General features: G+C 34.9%; 1 protein-coding gene across 1 annotated transcript in view; it reads left to right on the forward strand.

Annotated features, from left to right (window-relative positions):
- Positions 1-19,350, forward strand: part of CSMD1 (CUB and Sushi multiple domains 1) — a 1,149,005-nt gene that overhangs the window by 1,116,709 nt on the left and 12,946 nt on the right. The window contains exons 58-68 of the mRNA XM_065681530.1: positions 976-1,152; positions 2,011-2,190; positions 3,561-3,734; positions 4,662-4,835; positions 8,365-8,438; positions 10,931-11,042; positions 12,131-12,310; positions 14,032-14,076; positions 17,101-17,262; positions 18,300-18,412; positions 19,150-19,237. Coding sequence (XP_065537602.1) covers positions 976-1,152; positions 2,011-2,190; positions 3,561-3,734; positions 4,662-4,835; positions 8,365-8,438; positions 10,931-11,042; positions 12,131-12,310; positions 14,032-14,076; positions 17,101-17,262; positions 18,300-18,412; positions 19,150-19,237 — 1,479 coding nt within the window. The remainder of the gene's footprint in view (positions 1-975; positions 1,153-2,010; positions 2,191-3,560; positions 3,735-4,661; positions 4,836-8,364; positions 8,439-10,930; positions 11,043-12,130; positions 12,311-14,031; positions 14,077-17,100; positions 17,263-18,299; positions 18,413-19,149; positions 19,238-19,350) is intronic.

Consider the following 19,350-nt stretch of genomic DNA (forward strand, 5'->3'; position numbering starts at 1 on the left):
AGTTTACTATTTATGCATTTTTACAGTTGAAAGAAGAGATACTAGAAGACAGGAATAAAACAGAAGAACGTGCCCAAAGACAAACAGAAGCAAGTGTCGTGGTTTAGACTCAACCACAAAAGCTCGTTCACTCACACACACACACACACACACACACACCCCCCGACCCTCCCCGCTCCCGGAGGGATGGGGAGGAGGATCGAGAGAATGTAACTCCCACGGGTTGAGATAAGAACAGCCCAGTAAATAAGTTATAACACAAATCACTGCTGCTGCCACCAATGATAATATTGATTAGAGAAAATAACAAGAGAAGAGAATACGATACCACCGCTGAACGAGTTCGACCCCCCCCCCAAGAGAGACCGTGCCCTTTCGGGTAACTCCCAGTTACCTCCCTGCGCATGACGTGCTGTGGTATGGAATACCTCTTTGGCTAGCTTAGGTCAGGTGTCCTGTCTCTGCTTCCTCCCACCTCCCCTCATCCCCGGCAGAGCATGAGACTCGCAAAGTCCTTGGCCAGAATAAACATCACTTAACAACAGTTAAAAACAATCGGTGTTATCAGCTCTCTGCCCAGGCTGAAAGTCAAAACACAGAGCTTGCACCAGTTACTAAGAAGAAGCAAAACGGCTCCTGGTAAACCCAGGACAGCAAGTCTGTCAGAAAGTCCTGATTGAGCTTTTTTCTCTCCAGTGACTGTATTGGGTGGAATGGAACAAGCAGTGCAAACTATTTGAATTAGCAATAGAAGAAACAAAACAGAACAAATGCAAGTAAAATGATCATATTAACAAAGAGAATAAAGATACTGATTCAAGAATACATGTATTAAACTTTTTCTCACTAAACATAATGTAGTTTTTTTTTTTTTTTAAAGATGGACTATTGACCTACTTTTTTCTTTTCTTTTTTCTTTTTCCAGTTAGTCAGCTATCATGAAAGTGCTGATATTTTTTACCCTTTCCTTCACAGCTGTGTCTTGTGGGAATCCTGGCACTCCAGCTAATGGTATGATAATATACACGGATGGAATATTGTTCTCCAGCTCAGTTATTTATGCCTGCTGGGAAGGTTATAAAACTTCAGGGTTGACTACCAGACATTGTACTGCTAATGGGACATGGACTGGCACTGCTCCAGACTGCACAGGTCAGAAATGCACTTTCTTCCTCTAAAGTTTTAAGGTAGTAAGTCATCCAGCCTTCCTACTGAAAATGATTATTTTGTTAGATAAAATAACACATTTCTTTCCTGTTAGGGTGGTGAGGCACTGGAATGGGTTGCCCAGGGAGGTTGTGAATGCTCCATCCCTGGCGGTGTTCAAGGCCAGGTTGGACAAAGCCTTGGGTGACATGGTTTAGTGTGAGGTGTCCCTGCCCATGGCAGGGGGTTGGAACTAGATGATCTTAAGGTCCTTTACAACCCTAACTATTCTATGATTATGTGATTCTTCCTCATTCCTCTCTTTTGTAATACATGAATATTTCATATATCTAAAGGTACATGCCCTTTTGAAAAATACTAGATGTTTCCAGAACTTTTTTAAGGTGGATACATAGGTATCCAACTTCTTGTATTTATTTACCTTATGAATATCAACATTGAAGTATAGCATTATTCCAAGAATAGGTGTTCCTGTAGAGTTTCCTTTAGCCTGGAATCACATTGCACCATCAACATTAAGCATAATGTGACAGATCCCACAATGGAGGAAGAAAAATTCTTGTCAGAACTACCACAGTCTGAACCACATAGCAGTCTGAAGTAGACCATGCCAGCTTAAGGTGCTGTATTTAAAAAGCATAATATTTGGCCCACGCTATTGCAATGCCTCAAAAATACTAATTTTTAGCTAAGAATCAAAGATCATGGGTTTAATTTTATGACAAACATATTGATCAAAATTTTTCTTTTGCGCATTACAAAAAAGGACATTAGCTATACGTAGTTCAGTGTTTCATTCCATGTTAATTGAAAAAATCCTACCTTTTTTCTTTTCCTCACTAGTGATCAGCTGTGGAGATCCAGGTGGATTAGCAAATGGAATTCAGTTTGGAAATGATTTTACCTTTAATAAGACTGTCAGCTATCAGTGCAATCCAGGATACTTGATGGAGCCTGCCAGTTCATCTACTATGCGTTGTATAAAAGATAGCACTTGGAACCAGAGTAAACCAATTTGCAAAGGTGTGTATTTGAACTTAATCGATTTACAAATACTGGTTTGTATTTTTATAGTTTTGTATATATGTATATAGGTACATATATATTATATATGTGAAATTCACTAATCAGTGTCTTCATTTATAAAAAAGTTGTCAAAATATTCTCTGGGACAATAAATATGCAAATGTACTAAAACATTTAGATAAGTATTTCTGTAAAATTTGTATTTATTTTACACATATGCTGTACTATAATATTAGTTAGAATAGCAACAGTAATGACTACTAGAACGAAATCAGTTTTAAATGAAGATTATCACAATGCTCAGTTTAAAACACTAGGAGGGACCTTTTATCTTGGATTAGATGGCCAAAGTTCTGTAAAGGGATCCTTTACAGAATTTTGTAGAAGCCAGATTTTCTGTAAAAGATTCCCTTGTTGCAGTAGTGCAGTCATAATAAATAGCCAAAAAGATGCTTCACAAATAGCTAATTAGAAGTACCAACATAAAGGTCATAGGGGGCATGAGGCTAAAAGGCAAATAAGGCAGTCTGGCAAAAATTGTTAGCACTACTGGAGCATCTGAGGGAGTCAATTTTAACAGCCTAGGGTGTCTTCTGCTTGTAAAAGGCCTAGACTGCCAACGTATCTAGCACTGCACTAAGTGATGTCTAAGTCTAGCCTACTAATTGAATTTTGGCATCTGTATTTGACTGACCACATTTTCTGTTGTAAAAATAAATGTCTGTGATTTTATGGGTGTGATTTTTGTTGAAGGAACTGATGTGTAAATATAAAATTGGTCATTCCAGTTTTCGTCATTCTGGGCAGTCTTTCAGAAGCTGGAAATCATCAAATATTTTTTAAGAGTTGTAGCCACTGACTACCAAAACAGTCAGTGTTTATTGTGTGCTGAAAACCTTAGAAAACGAATAGGTGAATTTAAAAAAGCTATATTAAGGACTTTAAAAAGTGCTGCAAAATTAGTTCAAAATAAAATCCAAGTATTTAGAATTATAGAATCATAGAAGCATATTTATTTAAAGAAATCGTATTTATTGAAAAAAATTTACTTAGCTCAGTAGCCTGTTGCCAATAATAATCAGTAATGAATATGTAGTGAAGAGATTCAGAGCTTGGTAAGCTATATACTCTTTTGGCTTCCAGCAACCTAGAGCTCATGGTCTTCCTGAACTTAGAGGTTGTATTTTTGTATTTAAGTTGGTTTTCTATTACAGGCTACTTTGTCAGCACAGGAATGCTTTGTTGGAACTGAACAGTATGAAATATTTTTATTTTTTTAGTTTTAAAAATATGAGTAGATATTATGTTGCATTCTCCAAAACCCTATAAAGTCTTGAAATTGTAAATTCTCTTTTTCTGTGACATAGCTATTACCTGTGGCCCCCCTCCACCAGTACTCTATGGGAAAGTGGAAGGATCTGATTATCGCTGGGGTGCCAGTGTGAGTTACAGCTGTGCAGAAGGCTATCAGCTATCTAACACAGCTATTCTCTCCTGTGAGGGTCGAGGATTTTGGCGGGGAGACATCCCACAATGTTTGCGTAAGTTTTCAGGATACAGTTGTGTTCGGCTTCACCAAAGCTACAATCAGTTGCCTTAGCCTATAGCAAATTTCTCAAAGTATAAAAAGGGCTTAGCTAGATTAGGTAATACATGGATTGCTGCAGGATTCTGCCTGCTTTTTCCAAAAAGCGTATGTTATTATGTTGTTGTTGAAATTGAATGGCTGTGCCCATTTCAGGTTATGGTCTTCTTGCTTTCCCCAAAGTCCCTCTATCCCTTATTACCCAATTGGACCCATCACCGTTTGCTTTACTGATAATCTTTCTGAATTTTCTGAATTTGACTCGTGGTGAGCAGGATTAAATTTTTCCCTTACACTTTTTCTTTCTTCCCTGTTCCCATTTCTATTAACAGGAGAAAACAAGGATCCTAACCCTTAAGCTCATAGCCTTGAGCTTCTTTTTAAATTATTCTCATCTTAAGGCTACTACATACCCTTATATCTTTTTTGTCTTTGTTTTTCAGCTTCTTCTAAATCTACCAAATCACCTTTTTCAATGTCTGAAATCTTGTCAGGAGTCTGACAAACATTTTTCCTTTCACTTAATTAGGGAAAAATTTCCAGCCTACTCATCTGAGGGTGACCGACATGAGAACTGGATACGCTTTGAAGCATTACAATATAGCATTGTCTGATTTAAAATTACTTTGTCATCCAAATCTAATCAGGATTTAAGTGTCTCAATTAAAAGGTCTATTTTTCCAGGTTAAGTTTTATGCTTATAATAACAGTATCAGTTAAATTGCTGTCAAGAATTTATCTGAGCTACAGCTACAATCCTACACAGATAAATGAACATAGCATTTGCACTCATCGCTATGCCTGACTTGCACATAAAACAATACTTCAGTTGAAGCATGTGCATTTTTTAATAACATTTTCCCCCCCTTTTTTTATTTATTAGCTGTGTTTTGTGGTGATCCTGGTACTCCAGCAGAAGGACGTCTCAATGGAAAAAGTTTCACCTACAGATCTGAAGTTAGCTTTCAGTGCAGATCCCCTTTTATTCTAATAGGCTCTTCAAGAAGATTCTGTCAAGCAGATGGTACCTGGAGTGGAATTCAGCCAACATGCATTGGTAATAGCTAGCACTACTTTTGCAGTTTCTACTGAGAATATTCTTGATAAAGTATTACAGTAACGTAAATGTAGCAGATAGCTTTCCAAATATCGAAAATGTATGTAATATAAAAAGAACTAGATAAATAATGTTATATTTTGAGTATAAAAATTTTATGATAAACACAGTCGCATGTGAATTAATTTGTAAATTTACATGATTGCTTGTCTGCTGAGAATGCAAAATGTCAATAAAGGCAAGCACATACATTTGTTCCGTGTATTTTTAGAATATTTTAGATACACAGAAGACTTTGGCAGATTAAAGAACAGATTCTGCCACTGAAGAGTTACAGGCATTTGTCAGAACCAATCCTAAATAAAAAAAGTTTTGGAGTTTGTGAAAGCTTTTTTAAAAGCTCAAAAAGATGAAGCATGCAGGGTCTGATCTTTCGAAATTCTGATAAACTGCCAAGTACTATCAGTTTCTTATTGACTGATGTGCAGCTGATAGGCTTTTACCATGTTGTGTAAGCAGACTAACGGGGAGAAATGCTGGATGCCTGTAACTTCCACTGACATCAGCATTTGCTTCAATTTGAGGCGGCTTGCTAGAGATAATTATTTTGGTGTTAGAACAGAAAAATTGTCTTTGATATTTCTAAACAAACACATTTAGATCTGGATTGTGGCCCATTTGTATATTTTGCTGTGGCTGAGATATTGGCTTTGTGGAAGAGCCAGGGTAGGCACACTGAGAAAAGTTAGGAAGTGTGATTATTTGAAGCAGCCTGTGTTTGTAATTTAAGACATTAACACTCAACATAATTTTTTGAAAATGAATTCAAAACTCCTTCTGCCCATAGTTTTTTATAAACTTGGCAATCCATCTTGCATCTCTGTTTTGTAACAGGAGCAAGGTTTGCAAAAGCTAAATCTCAGGTCTATTACAGAATCACAGAATCACAGAATCCCAAGGGTTGGAAGGGACCTAAAAAGATCATCTAGTCCAACCCCCCTGCAAGAGCAGGGTAACCTACAGTACATCACACAGGAACTTGTCCAGGCGGGCCTTGAATATCTCCAGTGTAGGAGACTCCACAACCCCCCTGGGCAACCTGTTCCAGTGCTCTGTCACTCTTACAGTAAAGAAGTTCTTCCTGATGTTAACGTGGAACTTCCTATGTTCCAGTTTACACCCATTGCCCCTTGTCCTATCACTGGATATCACTGAAAAAAGCCTAGCTCCATCATCCTGACACCTACCCTTCACATATTTGTAAACATTGATGAGGTCAACCCTCAGTCTCCTCTTTTGCAAGCTAAAGAGACCCAGCTCCCTCAGCCTCTCCTCATAAGGGAGATGTTCCACTCCCTTAATCATCTTTGTGGCTCTGCGCTGGACTCCTTCAAGCAATTCCCTGTCCTTCTTGAACTGAGGGGCCCAGAACTGGACGCAATATTCCAGATGCGGCCTCACCAAGGCTGAGTAGAGGGGGAGGAGAACCTCTCTTGACCTACTAACCACTCCCTTTCTAATGCACCCTAAGATGCCATTTGCCTTCTTGGCCACAAGAGCACATTGCTGGCTCATGGTCATCCTCCTATCCACCAGGACCCCCAGGTCCCTTTCCCCTTCACTACTTTCCAGCAGGTCAACCCCCAACCTGTACTGGTACATGGGGTTGTTCTTCCCCAGATGCAAGACTCTACACTTGCCCTTGTTAAATTTCATCAAGTTTCTCCCCGCCCAACTCTCCAGCCTGTCCAGGTCTCGCTGAATGGCAGCACAGTCCTCTGGTGTGTCAGCCACTCCTCCCAGTTTTGTGTCATCAGCAAACTTGCTGAGGGTGCACTCAGTTCCCTCATCCAGGTCATTGATGAAAATATTAAACAGCACCGGTCCCAGCACCGACCCCTGAGGAACTCCACTAGTCACAGACCTCCAGCTAGATTCTGCGCCATTGACCACAACTCTCTGCCTTCTTCCTTTCAACCAGTTCTCGATCCACCTCACTACTTGATCATCAAGCCCACACTTCCTTAGCTTATCTATGAGGATGCTGTGGGAGACAGTATTGTGAAGTATCAAATTTGAAAATGTCATAATGGCATTTAGATTTACATTTTATATAGCATACTATAGAAATACACAGAAAATACTTCATTGAAGACATAAGTTTTTTCTGTTATATTTTTATATTATCCTAAAAGTAAAATATTAGACCATCTAAAATATTTACAGGCACTATTGTTAAGCAATTTGAAAATTAAGATCAGTGAACAATATCTACAACTACGCCTTGAAGTACCAAATGATCAGACAATGGAAAGCTTTTCCATTTCTGGATAATGAGGATTTCCTTAAAATACTTTATAAATTTTTCCTTTTTTATTTTTCCCCCACTGCTTCTTCAGATGAGACAGATCTTGAAAAGCCAGTTCAGCTTCATGTGTCTTTTATTAGCAATGGCATTCCAGCTGATGATAATTTGTAAAATGTTCTTTAGCTGTAAAAGCACTTGAAGTTCAGGAGTGTGCTTAATTTTCATTTTTGCATGTAAGGTCAACAACCACCTAACTTTTGAAGTCTTTGGTACGTTGTTTGGTCCAGTTGAATTATTATGCTATATTGATGGTCAACATTGAAAGTAGAAGTTGTCCAAGAGTGAAATGACATGTCACACTATTGTATGTGATAAGTTTAATTTTTCATGTACAGAAAAATAAGAATGGTTACAGCTTAAATACAACAGGCCCTAGTTGCATTCTTCATAATGCAGTGTGAGCACAAATGCAGACTTGGTTCCCAAAGGGGAATCACATAATGTAGAAATCCATTAGTAGACAGAGTGCTGTCTACCTGGCGTAAATGACAGAGCAACCCCAAAGTGAATACACTATCAGATTATGGATATTGCTGTATCAAAATTAATGTTAGGCTGCCTTAAATTACACTTATGAAATGTATTGGCAGATAATCATTTATATTCTGTTGGGGTACCTTTTTAGCGGTGGGACTGTCTTTTCACTTTGGATCCACACCTGAGGTAGTAAGCCATTTGAAACTTGCTTTTTTTGATGACAGAAAAAAAAAATCAAAAATTCAAATATCTTTCTTGCTACAAGACAGCAGGTTAGATTTGGATTTGGTTTTTTTTTTTTTGAAATCTAACTTAATTGTTAAGGTTTTCTTTGGGAAAGAGGAGAATACTGTTTCCTTATATGTTCAATCTGCATTGTGAATAGTGGGATATGCTATATATTCTAAAGGGTTTAAAAATATAAGCTTAGCAAAAATTAATGCAGTCCTAACTCTAAAGGCTACACTGCCAAAGATACTTGCAAAAATACCTTAAAATAATGGCAGTATACTGAAACAAAGTACTATGGCCTGTCTTGGTAGTTTAATTGGAAATACGACATATTCCATTAAAAATTCAGTTGTTGTCCTCACTAGGCATTGATGAAATGACTTAATCTTTGTCAAAAAGTTTTATTCTTTCCATACCGTAATAACATCTGTTGTGTTTCACATTTCACATTAGATCCGGCTCACAATACGTGTTCAGACCCAGGTACTCCACATTTTGGAATACAAAACAGTTCCAGAGGTTATGAGGTAATTCTTTCTTTTATTTATTAGCTTTCTAAAATGAAGATGAATTTAATAATTACAAATATTTTATCTGTAGGCTTAAATGTCTGATGTAAACCTTAGGAAATTTCCACTCCTTTTTAATAAAAACTCATGCTTCATTCCAAGTTGTGTTTTTTTTAACTATGCAGTTTAAAGAAAGAACTTGCAACCTTGCAATATATCATGTATTCAGTTCTTCAGGAGACTTAAGCAGGGAGGGCTATTTATAAATTGAATACCTAATATGATATGACATGATATAATTACTTCATTTTATGATCTTAATTCTTTCATACATTGATGAATAGTCAGTAAATGCCTAACAGCCAAAGACCTGCCCGATCCAAAGGCCATGTAGGCCTTGACAAAAAATTCAGCAAATGGCTTTACTAAATTAGCAATTCATGTTGCATTTTATTCAGTCAGAAAAAATAAAATTATTCTATGTGTTGGGTCCAGGTTCTGTACGATGAATGCTGTTTCTATAACTTCCAAATTCCTCACAGGTTATTAGTTTATCAAGTGACAGAAAAGTGACAGGAAATAAAAGTAGATGCAACAATGACCAATCCACAGTTGTTATACAGATTAATTAACCTCATGTGGATAGATTCTTCAGGTAGAAATATTTGTGATTGGATTACAAAATATTTTCTGTTCAGGTTTCCTGCTCATTTCTAAACCTAAGGCAGCACAGTATTATGATTTAGTAGGACTGATTTTCAAAAACTCCTCTATGTAAGCTCCTCTGGTTATTGGTACCCTCCCTCACCTGTAGTTGTGCTGTCATTGCTGTAGCTGTCAGCTTTGATCTTCTGCTCCTGCCTGGCTTGCAGATACTAAGGCACTTCTTCCCTCACCATGTTTTGTGGCCTCATCCTTAAAGTGGTTCTTTTTCTAGTAAAAGGTACTGTTGCCTTTCTATCTGTTGTCTCATCTTCACCCTGTACCTGTCCCCATCACTTCAAAACCAACTCTAATTTTCGCACCTAGTTTGAATAGGGATTTGTTGAGGTTTTTTATTAATTCTTTGCCTCTTCTATCTGCACCACAAGTTTTCTTTAATACCAGAACTGTATTGGCAAATTCACTGTACTAGTGTCTGTTGAACATAAAGGCTAATTTTCTCATTCGCCTCTAAAGACAGTAGTATGTCTTCATCTGTTCTGTATTTAGTCTTTCTCAGCTACGTGCTTTCACTCTCAGAACACTCTCTGGTACAACAAGATGTAGTCATCTCTCCAGTTGTTACTACTGAAGTAGGTTTTGGGGATTTTTGCCTTATGTGATTAGTGGGTCTTCCTGTTTCTATGACCTAGCCAAGCTTCTATAAATCAGCTTTTAACAGTCTTCCCTCATTACAGAAAGGTATGATGACAGCCAGCAGGCCTTTGAAGGGTTTTTTCGCTATCTACCAGCATCCTGTCTTGCCCCATTAATTTGTGCCTTATATGCTTCACTGGGCTGTGACTGTTACAAATGGCTTGAATGTTTTACTTTCAAGTATTATACAAAGAGTGCACTGCTTTTATTTTTACTTTTACCTGTAAAATGAGAAATATAACTCAGTAACTACCTTGAACCTAGACATTATTATTTTTCTCTTGGTCTTTTGGATCAGTAAGGAAAGATTTGCCGCTCATCATTACTAATACAAGAATTGGCAATGCTTTACTGGTCAGCCCTGCATGCTTAAATGTGTAGTTGTATTCTGGTTACTTTTGTCAATACTGTCAATAAGTCTATTTTACTAGAACTTGCCACATAGCCTCTCTATTCTGTTATGAACAATCTTCATCTCATGCAATTTTCTATCCAGTTTTCATGCATTTTTATTCTCAGTGAAAGTCTAAAGAGAGTTTTCTCAGTTACATTACATTTTATTCTTAGATACGTATCACAGTTGAACATAGGAAGGCCTTCCATAACATCACTCTGCTAGTTGAACATTTTAAGAGAAACTTTAAAAAGTTTATAGTAACAAATGCACTGTAAGTCTGGAGTTTTCTCTGGCAAATTCATTTGCAAGTGGAACAGTTCTTCGTAGTTTTTTCTTCTTCTTAAAACCCATGTTTACTTGAGACACACGATGAGAAACCTTCGAACCTGACTTTATGGACAAGTTCTATTGAAGTGTATGCAGTGATGTGCAATAGAGAGAGACATCTGAGTCATTTAGTTTGCTTCTGTCACACTGGTAAACAAATAAGCTGAAGTGTCTGAAGAGCACTTTTCAATGTGCACAGCCTTGTTAATATTTTTCAACTTACTCCTTTAAGATAATGTTATAAAAGATCAATTGCTCAAACTTTTCATCACCAAAAAAAAAAAAAAAAGAAAAAAAATTTAACTCCAGAAACTGTAAAAAGGGGACATTTTTATTCAAAAATATATCTAGTAGCCTATCATTGTCTTGATATCTAACTACACATGATGGATGCCTCTTTCTTCTGATATTCTGTTTTTATCATTAGGTTGGGAGCACAGTCTTTTTCAGATGCAGAAAAGGTTATCATATTCAGGGATCTACCACCCGTTCTTGTCTTGCTAACTTAACGTGGAGTGGCATACAGTCTGAATGCATTCGTAAGTCTGGTTTCTTATCTAATTAATAAGAACACTGTGCAATTTTGAAAGAGTTACAAAGTGATGCATGTGGAAATTCATAATAAATTATATGCTCCAGAAAACTAAACTTTATTTAAAACAGTATTTTTAAATGTTTTTGTTTCCTATTCTAAGACTAAAGATGTATTTCAGATATTAAAGTAAGATTTTTCAGATTTTTGTTCATGAAGTTCACAATTAATTCTATCAGTTTTACTCAAAAATGTCTGCCATCATTAACCTACTGCATTAGCTGCTTTCAATTAATCTAGGGTTTTGTGTGTGTGTTGGATTAATATACAACAAGCAGTGTCCTGAAATATGCATGGGGCTATTTTGTTGTCTAGTATTTTGTGAATCATAAATTAGAATTAACTAAATTTAGGGTTTGGGGGCTATACATGGGTGTGCAAATGATTAGTGCATTTACAGCTCTGTATGTGTTGGAAGACATCAAATAACTATTGCATTAAAATGCACTTATCTAAGCTAAAAGTAATTAATTAGAATGACCTTAGATTTTTACCCTATTTCAAATTATCTTTGGGTTGTTATAAATGGACATCATGGAGCACAAAGAAGCATACAAAACAACTATATCTGTTACAATGTACAATGCAAAGCCTTACTACAGAACGTTTCTTTCAGTACATACGTGTAATGAATTTATTTAGCAGAATAACCACTCTATAATTTTCAAAACATTGAGTGGAAATTATGCTTGAAGCTGTTACAGTACCTTAATTCACAGAGCTAATCATTGTACTATGTACAGTGGCATGTGCTTACCTTCATTTGAACACTTTTCTGTTTGCTGTAATCATTTAATTTTGGTGTATTGTTTAAGAATGTATGATAGTATCATTTCATTCTTCCCACAATAATAAAACTATACACTGTCTTAGTTTACAAGTAATAGCTACTTAACTTTTCTAAAAGGTGTACCAAGTTCATATAATGAAAGGGAGTAAATTGAAATGCATTTTTTTTTTTTCAAATTATTTGCTCTAAAATCCTAAGAAAACTGTTTACCACTACTTTTTCTAACTCTAAAAAACCCTTTGCAGCTCATGCTTGCAGGCAGCCAGAGACACCAGCACATGTAGATGTGAAAGCAATAGATCTTCCTACTTTAGGGTATACTTTGGTGTATACCTGTCAGCCAGGATTTTTTCTTGCTGGTGGATCAGAGCATCGGACATGTAAACCAGATATGAAATGGACAGGAAAATCACCTATTTGTAAAAGTAAGTAAATACTCAAGTGATTTGTTGGGCCCAATTTTGTTTGATTTATGGACATTTTTATGAGTAGGATTAATTTTTTCCACTTACTGTTTAAAGAGGCATATGACACAACAGCTTTGACTTGATGAAAGAAACAGTAAAGGACTCAAAGTGAGCGCAGCATCTAGAACTCCTGGAGGAAAACATGGCAATATGTGTGTGGAAATACACAGTCGTGCATACATCAGTTTACCCTTTAAAAGTGCAAACAAAACATAAACAATATGAAGTGCTACTTTTAATCATGTTTATGCCACAGTCCTAAAGAGTATTTCAGTGTATTCAGTGTTTAATGTATGAATTCAGATTCATTCAAGTAGGCTTTTTTGTCTAAGAAAATATTCTAAAATAAAAATGAACATTAAAATACAAGTACATATTTGCACAAGATTCCACTTTCATCTACATCCATATAAATTTCATAGAATTTTTCAAGAGTAGCTGTAAGCACATAGTTATGAGGGCTAAATTTGCTCTTCAGATGCAAATAAACATGGCTGTAAGTTCCCGATTAAGAAAAAAAAACCCAAACATTTAAAATAATGAACAGAGCAAAAATAGTCAGATGCCATGGGAAAGATTTTGCAATATGATTTTTAATTCTGATATGTCAAAGAACGCTCAATAGATTTGATTTTTGAAGAATATTTTAGTTTTCATTAATGTATGAGTAGACTTCTTTGTTTCAACATTGTCAAGCTAAATGATCTACACATAATAGATTTGATTTTTGAAGAATATTTTAGTTTTCATTAATGTATGAGTAGACTTCTTTGTTTCAACATTGTCAAGCTAAATGATCTACACATAAAACTTCTAATACTTTAAAGGGTGATTTTTCATGGGTACTATATATAATTAATAAATTAAGAAAAACAACCTTATGGGTTTTAAATTCACTTTAAAAAAAAAAAGATAAATAATATTTGTATAAGCAAGAATTCTTATTTTTGTGCGTGTGTTTTTTTTTTTTTGTTGGCTTTAAATTGTCTTACAGTCTTTAGGCATAATCCTCCCAGAGTGCCCCACGTTTTTTGGGCTTAGCACTTGATCAATCTAGTGAGTGAATTTTCAGAAAAAAAACATGCAAGACCAATAATTGCTCGAGGACATTAACCTTTTTAAAGTGGCTGATAATATGAGGCCAGAACTTGATCTTGGGTCAGTGGACATAACTGCTGAGTGTACCAGAAATATAGCAAGTGACACCATTTGTGATCCTTTCCCATGATATCTGATCCTGTCATCTTAATCCAGCAACCCGGCACTTGCTGGTTTGTGTTATAAATACATAAATTTTTATTAACACAATATTCACTATATTTAATATGTTATTATTCATAATTAGTTATAGTATTTCTCCCCTCTATAAGGCTCTCTTTTATAGCAGTGGGACTGATATAAAAAATTTACGCCTAAACGCATGAAATACTTTGCTAGCCAGACAACTTTCCACAGTAAAAATGTTGTTTACCTAAATTATTTTCTGCTAGTTTTGTGTAAGTCTATAGGTTTGAACATGTAAAGTATTCAAGACTAGGTATTTCTGTTTTAAATATGGCTCTATTGGATAAGAGATGATTGCATCCATCAGGCATTGTTTTAACAGTCTATTTTTAAAAAGAAAAAAAACAAACAGCAAATATATTCATGAAAGTGATAATTTGTCTTTTTACTTGTAGGTAAAGGAGTGAGAGAAGTTAATGAAACAGTAACTAAAACTCCAGGTTTGTATACAAGAAAAGTTTTAGAACTAAATAAATTCAATTGATTTGCACCCTAGATTGTTATGGATAAAAAAATTATTTTCAATATTTAACTTAATTATTACTCATTTCAAAGAAATATAAATATTGAGCTCTTTCATAATAGCAGAGGCCATCTAAAATGTATTCTATAAAATTCTTTCCCAAACAGCGTTTTTTTAATTTCTACAGTAAAAATTTTGTGAATGTCACAAAAAAAGCTGTCAAACAAAAAAGATAAAGCATATATACACAAAACCCAGACTTGATGTAGTTTTATATCAGAGATTGCTGTAATGGAGAGCCTTATAATGAGCTTAGATTGTAATTGTTGGGATTTGGTTTATTCAAAGTTCTGCCCTTTTCCTTGCAAATCTTGTATGAAACCACACCCAAAAAAACCCAACAAACAAACAAAAAACACCAACAACCAACACCACCACCAACAAACCAAAACAAAAAAAAATCACAAAACCAAACAACAAAAAACCCAAACAGGTTTCAAAATTGTAATGGCCTTAATTTCATGGAAACTCTGAAGGTACTCCAAGGTAGGGCTTCCTAATTTGTGTGCAGTTAACTTTTTCCTCTTGCCAATGTCAAAATAGAAAAATACATCAGTGAAATCCTCGGTGTAGTTCTTTTTAGGCTCAATAATTTTCAGCAAATGAAAGGCCTAATTTTTTTTTTTACTGTCTTATTTAACAATAAGCAGAGCTTTCACCAAATAAATGAGCTTGCAATTCTATATTCTGAATTGTAGCAAGCTGCAGGGAAAATAATAGTTCTTCACACTCAAGGCCGTTCACAAAAGGACTCTGTAAAGTAGATGGGATAAAAAGGTATTTCTCCTAATAATTAACCTTACTGGTGAGTTTATTAGTGAGAGTTCTTCTCAAATGCATTACTTCTGCAGACCCACAATAAAGCAGGATATAATATGCATTCATTATAATTAATATACTGTCTTCATTTACTGGAAGATTCACCTCACTGAACACCTAAGGTTCGTATTAATCTGCTATCACACAGATTTTGAAGTTTCAATGCCAAATTAAAATACAGACCAAGTTTCCAAATATATTCACTATGCAGAGCATCAGTATCAATTCACATCACATTGCGTCACTTATAACTACTTTTGATAAGTAAGTACTGTTTGAAAGGCACTGTTAAGAAGAACAATGTTATGATTGAGAATGCAGAGAATTGTAAGCAGAGAACTGAAACTGTGTAACAGATGACTGTCATTAACAAGGAAAAGTTTTAAGTCTGCACTATTATTAATGTCTTTTAAAAATGTGAATTCTCTTTAGTGTAGAACACTATGTCTCTTCTTGGCTTCTGGTAGAATTCCAGAATGCTGCTATCTGTATTTTAGATTACATGAAGCTAATATTGCTAAAGTAGCGTTTTGTAACAGAAAAGATTCATATTTCTGTGGATAGCTGAATACAAATTCTGCTTATTAAGTCATGTTTTTTTTTGGTCAAAATTAATGTTTTCATAAGTAATAAGTTTTCATAAGTAATAATGTTTTCATAAGTAATAGTAACTATCATTTTTACTGTAAATTATAATTGAGTATAAGCTGCAACTAAAGAATTCTTACAATACCAATGTGAAGTTTAAGAACTACAATATTGTGTTTGGCTCCCATGGCTCTCACTGCTTTGTATATATAGTCTTTGTAAAAATAGTTAGGAAGCTGTTCTAGTGAGCAGCTGTTGATTTCCCCATTTGCAATGTTCTGAGGAGAGTCCACGGTTGGTGCAGAATTAGTTCGATAATACCCAGTTCTTTTTTCTCATTCTACATTTGCCCACAGTGGGTGGGAAAGGCAAGGACCTTGCAAGGGCTCAGCAGAAATGAGTCAGAATCCAATTCCTCAGCAGCATCCATGAGACTGCAGCGCTTGTATTTTAACTTTTTTCAAGCAGAAATATATTTTCTTTCCCTACTGCTTCTGTCCATCTGCAGCAAGTGCAAATTTTGTAAATATTGAGTCAATGGTACTATTTTGAAAATTGTATGTATAATTTGCAAATGGTACTATTATTGATGGTTACAGTGGATAGAGAAACTAGATAGTGAAGATGTTGAATGTAACAAAAGAAGTCTTTGCTCCTTTAGAATAGTCTTACATAGTACCTGTTAGGTTCATGCCAGCAATACTGGATGTTCACCTTCATGAGAACAACTTCAGACACGCAGTTTTAATTAAAAGCAGAGATAAATATTTAAAATACAATATTTATATTTTTTCTATAGAGGAAAACCAGAAATCACATCAAATGAATGACTCAAATACCTACATCTTTTCCTGTAATTCATAATTCATTTTAGGGGGTTTCATTTCAGATTATTCAAACTGCAGTTTCAGAGAAGCAAACCCCTTTATTTTAAATCAAAACTGTTCCCTGTTCTGGCAACTTCACTGTTCACAGGTGTGGTCATACTGTACAACAAAAAGATGTGGACTCTAAAAATTACTAGCAAGAAACTTGTGCTAAACTGTGTCTGGAATCTGGTGAATTGAACTGAATATTAATTTGATATTCAGTTGAAAATCACACATAATGTTTAACAGATTCACGAAACAAAAGATACGGCCTAAGACAGCATCTCCTTCCAGACTCCCTGACTTCAGAAAATTCTTCTGCTTTTTTTCATCATACCTTAAAGCTATAGGGCTTTAGGGGAAGAGTAATGGACATGTGTAGTATGGTAATGGACAGGTGTAGTATACAGTAGGCAGTTGTGTGAAAAGGTCATTATCGTAGAATCATAAAATCATAAAATAGTTAGGGTTGGAAAGGACCTTAAGATCATTTAGTTCCAACATGTTGTTTTTACTGATGTAAAATTTTTACTGTAATACCTCCTTAGAACACTGTATTGATGCTGTTACAGAAAAAAATAAAGAACCTAAGTGTGGCTAGAAATATTACTACTTTGTTGTAGTTAACTCATTTCTTTGTTTCTTTTCTGCCCACTTTTATTTAGTTCCCTCAGATGTGTTTTTTATAAATTCACTGTGGAAAGGGTTTTATGAATATTTAGGAAAAAGACAGCCTGCTACTCTGACTGTTGATTGGTTCAATACTACAAGCAGCAAAGTGAATGCCACATTCACTGAGGCATCCAACATACAGATCAAACTATCAGGTAGGTTCAGAATTTGATGTTAAAACAGCTGGTTTGGGATTTTTTTTTCTGTTCAGTTTTGTTGCATTTTCTGCCAAGCAAAAACTTAAATGTTTTCACAAAAATGTTTTTCTGCTTATTTTGCTAAAAGAAAGAAACTAATGTAATGGTCGGCACAAAATTCAGTCAATTTACGTGTGGTCACCCATATATTTGTTTCCACTTCAAATGAATATTGAGGAGATTTTTTCATCTCAGACTGTTGGATAGTATTGATGTTTTGAACTCACAAGTAATATTAAAGAAGCAGACAAAGAGTTTATAGGCATTTTAAGAACTGTACCATTGGAAAACCCCATTATTCAATAGTGATTAAGATCTGCTTGAAAGCAGTGTTATCTTGATAATGTCATAACGTAAAATAGGCACAGATTGCTAACTTAGTTAAATTAGATAACTAAAAAAATAACTTAGGAACTTATGCATAACTTAATCAACATTGTGCATTCCTATCTGCAAATATGACTTTGAACTTCTAATTTAACGTCTGATCACAGTTACATTTGGCAAGAACATTATCAGATATCAGTACCTTTTAAGCCCAAGAGTTCGGAGAGGATTTCAAGAGTTGGCTGGCAAATAACAAATGGCAAATTTTCATTCACTGCAGTGTTGATATTTACTATAGCAATATATTGTTACGTGAGTAAAATCCAAACTTTTCGTGTTCAAGGAAATTCTATCTGTATTCAGAATTATTGAAATACTGTACAAAAAGGAAAATGTTCTTGCCCATTTCTGTGTAAAATCAAACTGTACAAAACCATCTTTGCATCCTATTGTCAAATACAATGTGGGCAAAAGATCAGTAAAATAAGATCCTGCTATTACAGCACTTGAAATCTTGTCCAAGTTGTAAAATTCTGTTATTACAAAATGTTTTCTAGAAAATGTTTTAGTTCTAAATCAATATACTTTGCTTTGAAAGGATATTTGAATAAACTGGTTAAAAAAAAAAAATGTTTAAAAGACATGTCTTACCTCCTTCATGTTACTAGGTGTTTACAAGAAAGAAGAAGCCCATTTGCTCTTGAAAATTTTTCAGATTAAAGGACCCAGTGAAATTTTTGTAAGCAAGTTTGAAAATGACAACTGGGCACTAGATGGTTATGTAAGTAATTGGACTGCTGTGGGTAAAGCTTGCTGAGTTTTAAGTAACTTGTGATTTCCTTCCTAAACTTTTATCCAAATTTCTATATTACTAGCATGGAATACAGCGCTGTAGATGTCAGTATAGAGTTCACGTTATTTTTCTTTTCAAAAATATGTATATAAGCTTCCATCTTCCACACTCCCATTAGAATTTTTAGTTTACTAAGAGGAAGGTGGAGTGATCAACATAATTTGCCATGGTTTTGCCTTGTTTTCTTAGATGAAAGTGAGAATTTTATGTTTAGAAACATTGTACTTTTTTGGCTTGGGAAATAGTTCACTGTAATAAAATTACATTTAATCTTGAAGAAAAAGTTCTTTTACTCTTTGTGGTTCTCCTTTGTGTCTCATAATGCTTTTTATGGAAAACAATTTAAAATCTGACAATTCAGTAGACTTCTATATCCATAGACTAATTCAGTTATGTGTTTCCCAGTTGAAGAATTTTAAAACCCAGCAATATACATCAGATATTTTAAAATCATCCCATGTGTTAGTTTGAAACTTTATTTAATACTGTTGCAATCTTAAAATGATAAATACTGCATATTTTTATATGTTTACTAATATTTTAAGGGATAAAAGTGAAAGTCTGGGATCCGTATTTCTCCTCTGAGTCAGAAAAACAAATTGCTAAGCATAAATATTCTTACTTCTTTTTTTCAGAAATATTCTTTCTGTTTTATCGTATTTTAGGTATCCTCAGGGTTTGAAAGAGGGGGTTTTACCTATCAAGGTGATATACATGGAAAAGACTTTGGAAAATTTATGCTCCAAAGACAAGGTAAATATGTTCATAGAGCTTTAATATGTATAATATTTTGGGGGTCTTTCAAGAGTGAATTCAGCAAATGACTCATCTATCTAGCTTAAAAAAGTATGTTTATTTCATGCCAT

Source organism: Lathamus discolor, chromosome 5 (genome assembly GCF_037157495.1).
Source record: "Lathamus discolor isolate bLatDis1 chromosome 5, bLatDis1.hap1, whole genome shotgun sequence".
Taxonomy (NCBI): domain Eukaryota; kingdom Metazoa; phylum Chordata; class Aves; order Psittaciformes; family Psittacidae; genus Lathamus; species Lathamus discolor.